This window comes from Schistosoma haematobium, chromosome ZW (genome assembly GCF_000699445.3).
Source record: "Schistosoma haematobium chromosome ZW, whole genome shotgun sequence".
NCBI lineage: Eukaryota > Metazoa > Platyhelminthes > Trematoda > Strigeidida > Schistosomatidae > Schistosoma > Schistosoma haematobium.
In genome coordinates, this window is record NC_067195.1 from 13,130,420 (window position 1) to 13,145,028 (window position 14,609).

Here is a 14,609-nt window from a genome sequence, read left to right on the forward strand (position 1 = left end):
CTGAGTTAACTAAACGGAAGGTGTAGTGAGGTTCAGATTTGTTTTACTTCATTGTGGAGCAACCACTTTAGTGGTTAATGTGTTTTACTTTCCACTACAGTCACAGGTGCGAGTCTCTGTGTATTTCGGTTTAGGCAACCAGATAATACTAACCCTCATACAGGAAGTTTAGTTCGAAGCCGAATACATTGATCTTGGCAGTTGAGTTACATCTACCTATCTTGGTGATTACTGAATATTTTATATAGTTCTAAATATTCTAGACGTGATGACTATTGGTCTGGGCACCCCCAAATGCCCTGGTATGGCCGAGAGTGGGGTGGGCCCTCCATCCCTCTCGAAATGCTCTCATACGGACATGCGTATACAGCCTCTGTCAGGGAAGTCTTACTCATTGCCTTCTCGTGGCGGGGGTGTTGTTTACGAAAATGAGAGGACCAAAAGCGAATGTCCGGCGCTTTAACCGGATCCCAAACCAATGGTGCACATGGGCTCCAGTATCCTGCTGGAACAAATGGCGTATGAACCAATTTTCGGTCACCGGCTACCATGGGACTGCATCTCCTCACGATGTTCCATTGTCTTGTAGATCAGACCTTTAGGTCAAAGGCTCGGGGTGTGGTCCCTTAAGAAAACCACCTGCTTCGATTTGGGCACCCGGGCAGTATCACAGCCCGCACATACACAAATATGGTGTGGCGCATATATATTTGGTGCCCTCTTGTACCGATATTTATGTGTTGAAATAGTAATAATAATTGGTCTGGGCAAATACACGTAAATTTAATATTGGATATTATTGCTAATAATACAGTCGTTGCACTGTAAAACTTCAATTTTTAAACCATCATTGGCCATAATGAAAATACATCTAAATTTTAAAGATATGATTCAATTTTCTTTTTTCATTTGAACTAAGAGTCTAACCATTAAACATCAGATCAAGTTATACCAATAATAAGAGGTGATAAATTGTCTCCTTCATGTAATGAAATTATAACAGATTTCTTGAATTGTTTATTCTGTCTGTGTAATCGTGCCGCAATACACGAAAGCAATTGTATTGATCTAGTCCGAATATTGATTAATTCTTCCTAGATTATCTATCTAGTACCGACGACCTTCTGCTTCACAACCATAATATGATAGTGACAAAGCAACCGAAAACAATACTTAACAACTATTGGCCCAAAATACGATTCTCCCGCGTCCGATCGCGAATCGTTCACATCATAATATGAAGTAGAATCCTTGCCACACAACAATATAATTAAGAAATTACGAAATGGTCATAATTACCCCATATGTGAAAGTAAACTGAGTATTAAGTTCGTAATAAATTAACAGTAGCTTAAAAAAGATATATACGATAACAGTTTATACATCACGTAAAAGCTTACAAACAGTAGAATAAAATAATTTACGCACTCAACAATTATACTGCAAAAATGTTGACAATAATTTCTGATAGGGTAGTTCCAAAGGTTCAATCCTCTTAGTATTTATCCTGTTAAAGCATTTGCTCAAACCTCTAAATCTTTTGTTTGTTAAATATAAGCTTAATTCAAGACAATACAACACTAACTATAAATCCCGTATGTTTTTTTAAATATAAACCTGATCAACAACAAATATGTGATTGTGATAATCTATCAATTAAGCTTTCTGACATTTTTGTTTGAACGTTTGTGGTGATCTGTATGTACTATCGATCTCAGTGATGAATGTAAGAGCTATTATGCATAATATTGCAGTCATAAATTCAATAATTGTTATTATATTACATCTTAGTTTAAATTCATAACCTAACTTGGTGTTAGATTGATTTATGACCCAAAATACCGAACGACAATGCACTACGATTTGCGAAAATCTCAACACATACGTCGAAATATCTAAACCATTTTTTAAAGTCTAAATTTTATCAGTAACTGTGGATTTTATTTACCTGTATTTTTTAAACGATTAAAGTTATAGAAAGTAACAACTACTGCTCCAAGGACTTTATAATTAGTTTTATGTCATAACTTAATTTGCCCACTAAAAGACAATTCACAAAATTAAACAAGGAAATGCCTATATTTTATATATATTTTACAGCGTTGATATGATTACATCAAAAATTCTATGGTCAAAGCAGTTTTCGGTAACTTATGAACCTTACAATTCATTATTTAGAATAGATGGTTTATGGCTAGAAGTTAGTACGCATTTCATTCTATTTGCGACACAGCTGGACATACTTGTCACACTCCTGTGTTAGTGTCCGGTACTGAGACTCGAATCTAGTACCTTCCATTTAAAAACAACTTTATTATCCTCTGATCTACTGAGTTCCGGTAGCCGTTAGACTTTCTCAACGGTTATGATGTTTGCATCATGAATAGTAGGGCTTTACATAACTCTTATTACAATCTTGTTCATATATCTGTTCTCTACATTTAATATTATTATCTATATCAAGCTGATCATACCTGTAAGCTGTCATGAATTCTGGAATTATTATTTTCATAATATGTATTATATGACTATTATTATTATTTCATTGTTGTGCTTACACCATACTTCCACTAATCCATTATCGTTTTTCCCACATAGGATGGTTTACATTTGCTAACCGCGGTGAAAGTAAGTCATATCTGTGTCATTTTCCCATATATATATAGTTTGAATAGCGCTTGTAGGTACAGGTTAGTGTGTTTCACATCGTTTCTCATATCATATTTAAATTTTTCTTCGGTCAATCGAAACGGATTGTGTTACTTTATAGTTGTGGAATTGTCGTCTAGTTATATTTTGATGATAACAATAACATATCAGGGTTTCCCTTTGACCTATAGTAAATTCTGTTTACAAACATTTGAGGATGCTTGTAATACACGATGCAAATATGAAACTCGAACAGATTGGATGTCTGTTACATGTTAATAGCGAATACATGACTTTCAGGTTAACTTAATTTCACATTCAGAAGTTCAAGAATTGAACTCGAGTAACTGTTTATGTAGTAACACTTAATGACCTTTGATCAAATAACAAAGTTAGCAAAGTAAAAACTATGACAATCAACCAGGTGACACCAGTTGTTATTGTTGAGCTATGAACCAGGAAAATGTCATATAAATGTTTTTTCTTGTAGAAAGAACTAACACATAATATCAAAGCACTAGATAACCCTATCTCTTAATGTTTATATGTATGAATCATATTCACAGTTTACTCAATCCTAACGTTTATGTGTTTATCCAACTGCGTACAGTTAGTTCCAGTTGATGTGTGTTGTCTGACTTCTACTGATATAAATCAAGCAACTTGATTTTATAAGCTAATAGTCATTAATGTTTGTCGCATCTATATTTAACCTATTATTCCAAAAGAATAATAATTACGAAACCTTTTTCCTGGGTACAATTTGTCAAGTCTTTACTGTACATATGTTTAATCATTTGACTACTTAATTATTATTCAACTGAACTATACGCTTTATCTTCGATAATCGAATAAAATGACTTTTATTATGGGACAATATATGCAGTGTGTAAATCTGCAGTGCTATCAGTTAGTTATAGTCGACTTAAATCAAGGAATAGCTTGTTTATGTTTAATTTTCAGCATTCAACTAATAATAATGAACTACGAATCTTCAAATATTCTTCCTCCATCCCATCTTTAATGAACAATATCACTTGTCCTCACGAAAATACGCGATCACCACTTATCTCAACTCAGGATGTTCGGTTACCTAGTTCAGAAAAAAGTTAAGAGTTGGCCAAACCAAAATGTGAAGTCAGTTCTTTGAGTCATTAACTAATTTGTCCGAACGAATGCTTATGTTTGAAAATTATCTGATTGTAGTTCGCGAGTTTATTGTGATCAATGGTTGAAGACGTTGAGTGATAATACTCTGAATCGTTCTCAGTAGTACAAATATATTCTCTCTCTACCTTCCCTTAGATCTTAAATCTTAAAACTTCTTGTATCTTCACTAATTCATCATTTCCGAATTTTCTGTATACTTAGTCGTTATTTCGTCATCGCTGACCTCACTACTACTTTGATATTCATCTCGCTGTACTTATTCAATACGATGACTTGAATCGATGCACAAATTCGCTAAGTTTTACGTTGCTTATAACTGACTTATAAATGACGTTTATGTGTAATAAAGTCAGTAAGTTTCTAAAAAAAATGTTTAGTCATAGTGCATATTGACTGACTTAATGGTTTTTTCCTTACTTTCTATTGCATTCATGGTTTGAGAAATGATTTGGTTCCCTAATCAATGCTTCCTAGGCAATTTCGAAAGTTTTTTTTTAACCAGCTTTGCGATAGTCTCCACGAAAAGTGATAGTTTTACGTTGACCGGTTGTAGCTTTTGTACCACGATTACAGATGACAATATCATAATGGTTACCTGGCAAATGCTTCTCAATATACATAGTATTAGGGTAAGATCCCTGGTAAAGTCTACATACAAGATATTTTGTTGTCTGGTAGGGCTATCGGCATACTGAGTCCACTGTCCAAGCTCTAAGCTCAATAAACGATCCAAAACCTTTCGGCGCCTTAATTGGAAACCAGAAAATTTCGGGCATGATGTAGGCATTCGAATATACTTGCCAGTGAATGATAAGGATAAGGCGAGTGTGAAGACTTCTGGTAATGTTACCATTCTTCCTGTTGGTAGATTAGGTTGAACATAAAGACCTCCGAATAGCAAGAAAACTGAATTTGATGACTTTAGAACACTTTACACAATATTATGTGGTGTGTATAATCCTGGCATATCACATAGGAGCGAATTCAGGCTAGAGTGAGCATAAATAAGGTAGCTTCGGCCTCTTCCTTGCAACCTATTATTTCTATATGGGAAATAGTTATCAAGAGATATATTTAAATCGGAAATATCGGTTGTTCGTACTCCAGACATCATTACAAGTGATGGTTGATAAAGGGATACAAACAGGGCTAAATCCGTCCTTTCACTACAGATCGTCCAAGCTTTAATAAAACATACATTAAACAAACTGCTCATTGGGTGAGAGCATTTAGATCAAAAGAGTTATCACATCCCTCAGTAGTGTGATGTAGGTTTAAAATGAAGGATTGGTGCACAAATTCGCTAAGTTTTACGTTGCTTATAACTGACTTATAAATGACGTTTATGTGTAATAAAGTCAGTAAGTTTCTAAAAAAAATGTTTAGTCATAGTGCATATTGACTGACTTAATGGTTTTTTCCTTACTTTCTATTGCATTCATGGTTTGAGAAATGATTTGGTTCCCTAATCAATGCTTCCTAGGCAATTTCGAAAGTTTTTTTTTAACCAGCTTTGCGATAGTCTCCACGAAAAGTGATAGTTTTACGTTGACCGGTTGTAGCTTTTGTACCACGATTACAGATGACAATATCATAATGGTTACCTGGCAAATGCTTCTCAATATACATAGTATTAGGGTAAGATCCCTGGTAAAGTCTACATACAAGATATTTTGTTGTCTGGTAGGGCTATCGGCATACTGAGTCCACTGTCCAAGCTCTAAGCTCAATAAACGATCCAAAACCTTTCGGCGCCTTAATTGGAAACCAGAAAATTTCGGGCATGATGTAGGCATTCGAATATACTTGCCAGTGAATGATAAGGATAAGGCGAGTGTGAAGACTTCTGGTAATGTTACCATTCTTCCTGTTGGTAGATTAGGTTGAACATAAAGACCTCCGAATAGCAAGAAAACTGAATTTGATGACTTTAGAACACTTTACACAATATTATGTGGTGTGTATAATCCTGGCATATCACATAGGAGCGAATTCAGGCTAGAGTGAGCATAAATAAGGTAGCTTCGGCCTCTTCCTTGCAACCTATTATTTCTATATGGGAAATAGTTATCAAGAGATATATTTAAATCGGAAATATCGGTTGTTCGTACTCCAGACATCATTACAAGTGATGGTTGATAAAGGGATACAAACAGGGCTAAATCCGTCCTTTCACTACAGATCGTCCAAGCTTTAATAAAACATACATTAAACAAACTGCTCATTGGGTGAGAGCATTTAGATCAAAAGAGTTATCACATCCCTCAGTAGTGTGATGTAGGTTTAAAATGAAGGATTGGTGGTCCCTCAACAACACTTTTTTTTATAACAACAGTTATAGGGGGTATATAAATTGAGCTAGTGAATTTGCTTGCAGAGTGTAAGCAGGAGGAAAGGGTGAGAATACTGGATGACTGAAATTGTGAAGAAGTAGCAAGTTTGTATTTCATATACGGATTGACATGGCTTTAATGTGATGACTCGCCAGAGGTGATACTAAGAGCTGTATTCGAAAATATATATTGTACGAAGTACCGCTATTTGTATCGTAGTCCTGATAGTAAAGCACGTAGCGTGGGCTAAAGCTATTTGCATTAGCGCCAGCTTGAAGAGGATTTGCTGCACTTAATTAGAAGTTGTTATGACCGTTTTTATATTTTGCAGCTATTCGTGTTTGGTGGGTTGGTACTGTGTCAAAAACCTCTAAAATAGTACCGTTCACCGAGAAGTATCAGTTAAGTATGTTGAAATACTCCCAGGCGCATTTAACTCAGTCTTACCATTGAATAAATTGACAAAAGTTTGAGTCACGGAAGAATTAAAAACACAAACTAATCTACTGCTAGCCACAGATAGACAATCAAGAAGTGCAACACAAAGGTTTTCTGCAGCTGATGAAAGGCAGACAAAAACACTCAGTGCACATAAATATATGTTGTTCGGCGTTTTCCGAATTATATAGATCTCTTAAAGGCACATGTGCTACTAAGTTAAGCTAGCCTACAAACATGCCACAGACCTGAGGCGCTTCTAATACGTATTAACTTATTTGAGGCAACCCATCCAAGGTCGCCGTAATAAAAAAGCAGTGATTTTATTTTTCAAGCTAGCTTTGATTCTGTGCTAGCGAACATACATCACTTTTGCGCGACAGAACCAACAGCAAAACTGGCTGATAAAACCCAGTTGTTTGCAATGCTGGAGGTAAAGGTATGCCTTTTGTTAAGTAGAACATAAAATAATCAATTATAGAACCTCGGATATATCATGTTAATCTGTCACTTTTTATCCACTATGATCCTCATTATCTAACAGTTAAAAGTTCTGATTGCCAATCCATTAGGTAATCTATATCGACACCGTCACTTAATTTCAGGGAGAGATATGTTTGTGCTTATAATTAAGGTCATAATAATGTCCTCAAATATTTATTTCATCATTGTGAGTTATTGACTGATGTAAATGAAAGTTCCCTTGCCTACACTATAATTTAACATACAACACATTAGCTTACTCACTTATTGGTCAATGCTGATTTTCATTTTGAAATATACTCTTAATCTATATCTCTTATAAATGTAGTGTTTATAATAATATTCGGTCACATACCGCTGCGTGTTTTTCTTCTAAATCATGTCTTATTAACCCTTTGATAATGGTATTTATTGTTATTAATTTAATTGGAAGGCACAATTTTTACAGTTTGTAATTATAACGGATTACGAATCCCACTGTAAGTAATTTTCTTTAGAGATAATCATGTATGACATAACTGTCCCCACCTCACGCAAAATACGGACGCTGGATTGGTGACTCCTTGATTAATATCTTCGACTTTCAGCTCTTTAGGTTCGAGTCCTGATCACTTTGAGTATTATTACTGGCCTTCAAACTTAGGACCTGATTTGAAGCAAAGTAAACTAATCTGTAATTAGTTAACAATAATATAAAGCTGTTAGTTTGTTTTCTGTTTGTCTTTTCACTTTTTTTCCTTAGCCTGACTTACATCTCTAGGTAACGTAATGTAGTTTCGTTTACCATGTACAACAGGTCCATGTACTCGGCTTTGAGTAATACTTTTTCATATATGAGGTCTGTTGATAAAAGCCAGCTTGCCTAACTGAGTGGTAATTTGAACCAGCGACATACTGGTGGAGATCGTAACCTACTAAGAGTTCTACTAATATCGAATTCCAACTTACCTGGCAAATGATTTGTTTACATTAGATCTCTTAGTCAAGTATTAATCTAGAAAAATTATTACCATATCTTTTGGAATGCTTATTTGATTACTGTAATCTTCTAGTCAGTTGGTATTATGTAATGCTCACTCTTTACAATATTCACGATTCGCATTTAATGTTACGAATACGCTAACATATTCATTTTGTTGTGATAATTAACAGAATCATAAGTGGTGCTTGCTTTGTTATTATTTAAATTTCGTAGTTGTCCACCATGTTTCTCCGATTGTTATTTTCATGCAAATCTTGAGTAAACTGGTTTTATGTAAATAATAATTTCCTTAATATTTTATCAGTCACCTAGTCAGTTGTTATTTTCTACAGTTTTATTCATATTAAACAATCAGCTCTGTGTTCACATTATTTGATTGACCATTTAGATTCTCTTAAATACGTTTTTTGAATTCACTATTGTTCCATCTCAATAAAAATTATATTGAATTTAATTTTCCTTTAATTTATTCCTCGATAATCTTTCGTCATCATTTCGTTGCTTGAATTTACAGCTTTTTTTTCTCAATTTGACAATTAAAAGAAATCTCGGGCCGAATATTTGGAAACTTTTTAGATTAAATAATTATGTTTTAAAAACGAAAACTAAATTTACTGATAACATTAAACGGTAAAAGTACCGTTTAGGTTCAAACCAATTTAATATAAATTGAGGTTTTTATATTCTCACTTGAAATTCAAACACCATTTATATTGAACAATAGTAATGATAATCGTTTTACGTTGTTCAAAATGTTTGGATTGAAATTTAAACAAAACACTTTTCACTACCTTATAGTAAACACCAGATACCCAGGTCTGTTTTTTTAGCGTGTAGTTAACAAGTGAATGGGCACTATCCAAATTTAAGTACCCTAATTTTGTTAATACTATGTAATATTATTGCTTCGTTTTCCATGAACTATCAATTTAATTATGGTGTTTGCTATTACCTAAGAACTAGCTGAAAGTTCTTTGCGGTTGTTTTAACCCCATTCCTTCACTGTACTCTTACTTATTAGATAAACGAATTTATTTTGTATTCTCTAGCGGAAAAGAAGTTGAATATATGTCGTTCTCCTTCCCATCAGTGCTGTCATTTCTTCTATTATGACAACTTATTCAACTAAATAATGGATGATATTATGTGTATGGCACTTTTAATGAAATAAAGTTCAATTTTTATAATAAATGAATTTGGTTACATTGAAAATTCGCTTGAGTTTTTTTCGCTCTCTCTCTCTTCAATATATTCATTCTAACTATTTTGTTGTTTCACTGGTTGAAATCATGAGTCAGTTGAAGCTAGATCAACGTGGAAAACCTTGAAGCACTAGACGGCTGTTTCGTCCTAGTATGGGACTCCTCATCAGTGCGTATCCATGATCCCGCCCCCTGCGAAATCCGAACCCAGGACCTATCAGTCTCGCGCCAGGCGCTTAACCATCTAGACCACTGAGACGGCATCCAACGGTGTTAATGTCTAACTCCAACGAATTCTAAAATATCCACAAAACCCCTGATATTTTGTTATTGTCTTCTTTTTGTTGATTCTGTTTTTGTCAATTTTCAGTTTCTGTCCCATTGACGTACATGCTTATTATTTCTGAGAAAATATAAATTCTTTCCTACGAAAGAATAAAAATCAAAACGGATCTCCCGACAGAAAAAATTGATTTAGTTTATATGACTTTGATGTTTATCAGTACTACTAGTAGTTGTAGTCAGTCAGCTATCTTGAAATAATATTGTTGTGATTGTGAGATTGAAAGCTGATAGAGAGCTTAGTGATGGGTTGGTTGCTAAACAACACTTAGGAGGCGTAACTGAACTAAATCATTACTGGCAAATAAAATCATCCTTCAGTGACCATGCGAACTCGTCTCTTTTCGGGGCCTCCGTATACCAATGTTTACGTATTTAAATAAATAAATAATCGGGGGAAAATTTTTCTTTCTCGACATACCTATTAAATACCACCAGACACACTTTTTATATTAGAAATTGATGTGTAACTAATATAATCTACAAATTATATTAATCTCTAGGAGACTCCTACAAATAAACCATAATTATTGTTGTAATCCATCTTGTCTTTAATACTGCTCCATATGTAAAAATATGCCTGTTACTGTAGATTATTAAATAAATGAATATCAAATGGTTGGGTTTTTTTTTTATCCATAAAGAGTTTTGATAGACTCAATGTAAGCATTCAATTCTTATTTTATCTTAGTTTACTGGTTGTTTAGCTCTAGACTAACCTTTTTTTTAATTTCCCAACATTAATAACAAATTCCAAATATGAGTCTTTCTCTCTCTCTCTCTCTCTCTACTATATTCGACAGATATGTTTGCTGGATTTAAGATACCTGAGTATAGTTTTAGTCAGAAATAGACGATGACGACGTTGAGTTAATGATAATAACGATAGTTGTCTGTTTATTAACCTTTAGTGGATCATATGAATGGTGCAGTCGCCAGTCAATATCAGTACCAACCAGCTATGGTAAGTGGTGATCCAGCCTGTATGGATCCCACTTATTTCTGTAATCAAAATGTAATCAATGGACTGCCCATACCAAATGCTCATGGTGTCCAACGCTATTACCAACCAAGTAGTAATGATGTTACCGGCTTAATGAATGGTCATCATCCTAATAGTAATAATAATCATATCAATAATATGCCCACAATGATTACTAGGATATCATTTGTACCTGAACACTGGCGTATAACTGGAGCTGATTGTACAGCAGGCTTAGGAATAGATGCTCGGGGCTTAGATGTTGCATCTACACGTGGAGCTGGATGGCAAGTAAGTACAAAACGTTATCAAGCATGTCTATGAATTTCATGTTTTTCTTCTTGTTTCACACTCTCCCTTTCACATATTTTATTAATGAAGCTTCATGTTTATCTTGTGGTTCTTTAAAGTGGTAAATTGTGTTCACCAAATTTACAGAAGGCTCGATTAGCTTTTGCTAACTTGCGAGATATCCATTTGTCAACCAAAGGACGTGTTTACTGTGCAGTAGTTCGTTCCGTCCTACTTTATGGTAGTGGAACATGGCCGGTAAGAGTAGAGGATACTCGTAGGTTACTAGTATTTGATCATAGGTGTCTTCGAAACATCGCTCGTATATCCTGGGACCATCGAGTAAGTAATGTAGTTGTTAGGAAACGGGTACTAGGTAAGGATGGAAAATCGATTGGTGAAGTAGTGAAACTTCATCAGTTGAGATGGCTGGGACACGTGTTACGTATGCCCAACTACCGTGCGATGTTCAGTGATATAGGAGTAGGTTGGAAGAAAGCTAGGGGCGGCCAGACCAAAACATAGCACAAGTCCATGAAGTCACTGACAAGTGGACTGAGTCATGTTGGTAGGTGTAGACTACCTGGTTGGGGACCGCGAGATGATAGCGACCGAGGGTTAGAGACCCTGAATGACATGGCTCAAAATCGTTTGCAATGGCGCAGGTGCATACACTCCTGATTCCTTCTTGTCTCTTTTTTTCTCTTTCCAAATTTATTTCACTGGATTATAAATAACATCTCCAAACCCTAATCTTTCCGATTACTGCTCATACTCTTACTACCTCTACCACTACGGGATTCGAATCGACAACAGCATCTCTGTGCTAATGTGGTATGACAACTCGAACTGGTGTACGTACGTACGAAGTTCTACGTTGTTACTGACTGACTGAAATTTAAATTATTGACTTACTACTTGTATAATTCACCTTTTGGCAATCCGGTGAATTTCGCTTGTTATTGGCTAACTCAGTGTTTTCCTATCAACATATACTATTCATGCTCAATTTCGACTTATTGTCTTGTTTCAAGAGTTTCGGGTTGATTTCATTAGAAATTAGGAGATATGATTAGTTTGAACTATACTATTTGGGTAAACTATAACTTTCTTTATCAGTATACCTATAATCTTGACGAAATGTATGCTTATTCATTGATCCAAGACTTGGTCGATCATCACTATGGTAGAAAAAACTACACTTAATCTTCTTGCAATAAGTACCATTAATGTTGCGTCCGTTTATACCAACATACCAGTTATTTCCATAGCCTAGTTTCAGTATGTAATACTATTGATTAGCCCATAAGAGTTCTTCTGTCCCTAACCTGTCCGATCAGAAGACAAGAATAACAAATAAATTCACCTTGTAGTACTATGCACGAATCACCAACCCACATGATCATATGCACCAAATAGAAGACAATACTGCACTATGACTCAGACAGTTCAGTCTTCATATAACTGCGTCATCTGGTGTACGAAACTAGCTGACCAGTACATAATGAATCGCAACTTTTGTGTATGTGATGTGACTCATAAACGGTTTATAAGTTTAATAAAATTCTACAGTTAGGGCAACGTAAGAAAATACAATGCAGAATGGTTTTCAAAGTCCCACCTATCTCAGTTTATTCTAACACTACTAAATTCACATAACGATTGAGACACTTAACAGATAATAGCAATCAGATAAAGTTATCATAATATATGGATTTGTATTGACTTTTTCCTACATTACATATTGGGAAGTTTTAATCTCAGTTCATGAATGGTACTTGAAATACTCGTAGTTAATTGCGCGTCATTTACTAACTAACTCTACTATAATAGTATTCCTGTAGACTAATATGATTGAGGTCAGTCAATAATGTCAAATTTTAATGTATGGTTCACCCTAGTGTTTCCTTCTCTCGTTTTTTTGGAACCATGTGCGTTCAAGCTTATGTGTCCCGGGCCATATTTCTACGTGTTTTATGTGTTTTAATGATCTTATCCTTGTACATTTTATCTTTTATTTCCTCTAAGTGGTAGCTGAGTCATCACTCTGCTCATTTATTAATTAAGTGGTGTTTTTTGTACACTAAAATTAATTATAGCATACTGTGCAAATTGTTACGATACGCTTAAATTGAATTCCACGAGAAAAAAAAATGCATATACCATAATTATCAATAATAATTCTGTGTTTTCATAGGCGACGATCGTTGTGAAAAAACTTTGATTTCAGTAATAGTATATTCTATCATCAGGTGAAGTATATTGCTTTGTTTAGAATTGTTAGTAAGCTACTTGTATATGTACTAATCCCTATTGTATATTCTTCTCATTTTTGACACTTATCATCTCTTTCATAAAAAATCACCTTGTCAATGGATTGTCTACACACCGTCTAATCTCATGCTATATTTCTGTCTTTTTTCTTTCATTCAGGGTTGTAGAGCTAATAAAGGTGTAAAAGCTCCAGGTGCATATTACTATGAAGCGGCTTGTTTAGAGGAAGGACTTATACGTGTCGGTTGGTCAACTAATGATGCCAATTTAGAACTTGGTGCAGATAATTATGGTTTTGGTTATGGATCCGATGCTGTAGGCTCTGCTGGTATGAATGGCACTGGACGTGTAATGCATCGGAATACTGGTCATGATTACGGAATAATGGTTCATCAGGGTGATGTAATTGGTTGCCTGTTAGATTTAGACAAAGGATCAATTTCTTGGTCATGTAATGGAAAAATATTTCAACGTGCATTCACTATACCTGACCAATTAAGAGGAGAAGCTTTCTTACCAGGTAAATAAAACCACTAGGTTACTAGTTCGAATATTATATTTCATGTTCCAGCAATGCTGTTCATTTATTATTATCTAGATCATTGAATGTACATGTTCATGAAAGATATTGTATACATGCGATTATGATATGATAAATTTGATTTCACCCTCCTCTTTCATTAAACTCTTTAGTGTGACGTCATTCCGAACTTTTAATTCTCCAATATCATTTGTTCCTTTCAATAAATCTCGTTCTTTTCTTTTTACAATTCTCTCTCAAATATTTCTGCACTATATATTAAATCTAGTAGTTTTTTTATCGAAAGATTAAAATGGGTTATTTGTTCTTTTTTAGTTATTACGTTATACCATATAGGAAAATTAAAAGTAATGAAACGATGTATATTCTTCCCTTTGGATGAAATCAGCAGTTTTTCTCCATGTTGTTTATGAATTCGGCTTTACTGGGGTGTTGGTATTTTGTAAAACGTGTACAAAAACCACCACGTACCTTGACACACGGTAATTACTGACCAAAATTAGTATGCTAAAAGAAAGCTAGTTATTGGTATATCATAAAATAAATATGGTCTATAAATTCATTAACTTTTGTTGGACCGACCCATGTTGGCAAATAAGCGCTACCTCTACTTTTGTGTAAACGAGTTAGTTACATTAAAAAAAACACATATTAAGTACGTATAAAAAGTCAGGTTTATGTAAAGAAAATAGTGTATATCACATTTTCCGATAGTAATTTGATTCTTTTCATCGGAAATATTTGTAGGTAGATAGCTTTTTCATTTCATTTTACTACTTTTGATGGTCAATAGTTTTCGATGAAAAAAAGGCATATTAATGAATCATTGTGTTCCACAAAGTTGCCTACAACTGTTCTCTTCCTCTTTCCTCCACCATCCACACCGCCAAGTTCTTCACTTGATTTATTGCTGATAAGGAGA

General features: G+C 34.5%; 1 protein-coding gene across 2 annotated transcripts in view; it reads left to right on the forward strand.

The window, feature by feature from the left end:
* Positions 1-14,609, forward strand: part of FRM-1_2 (DEAD (Asp-Glu-Ala-Asp) box helicase 1) — a 76,853-nt gene that overhangs the window by 28,777 nt on the left and 33,467 nt on the right. Inside the window, exons 9-11 of one of the 2 annotated variants that reach the window (XM_051210444.1) lie at positions 2,599-2,628; positions 10,511-10,872; positions 13,306-13,666. In XM_051210444.1, coding sequence (XP_051070436.1) covers positions 2,599-2,628; positions 10,511-10,872; positions 13,306-13,666 — 753 coding nt within the window. Of the gene's footprint in view, positions 1-2,598; positions 4,829-5,837; positions 8,500-10,510; positions 10,873-13,305; positions 13,667-14,609 lie in introns of those variants that run through there. The other variant, XM_051210443.1, reaches the window with a different exon arrangement.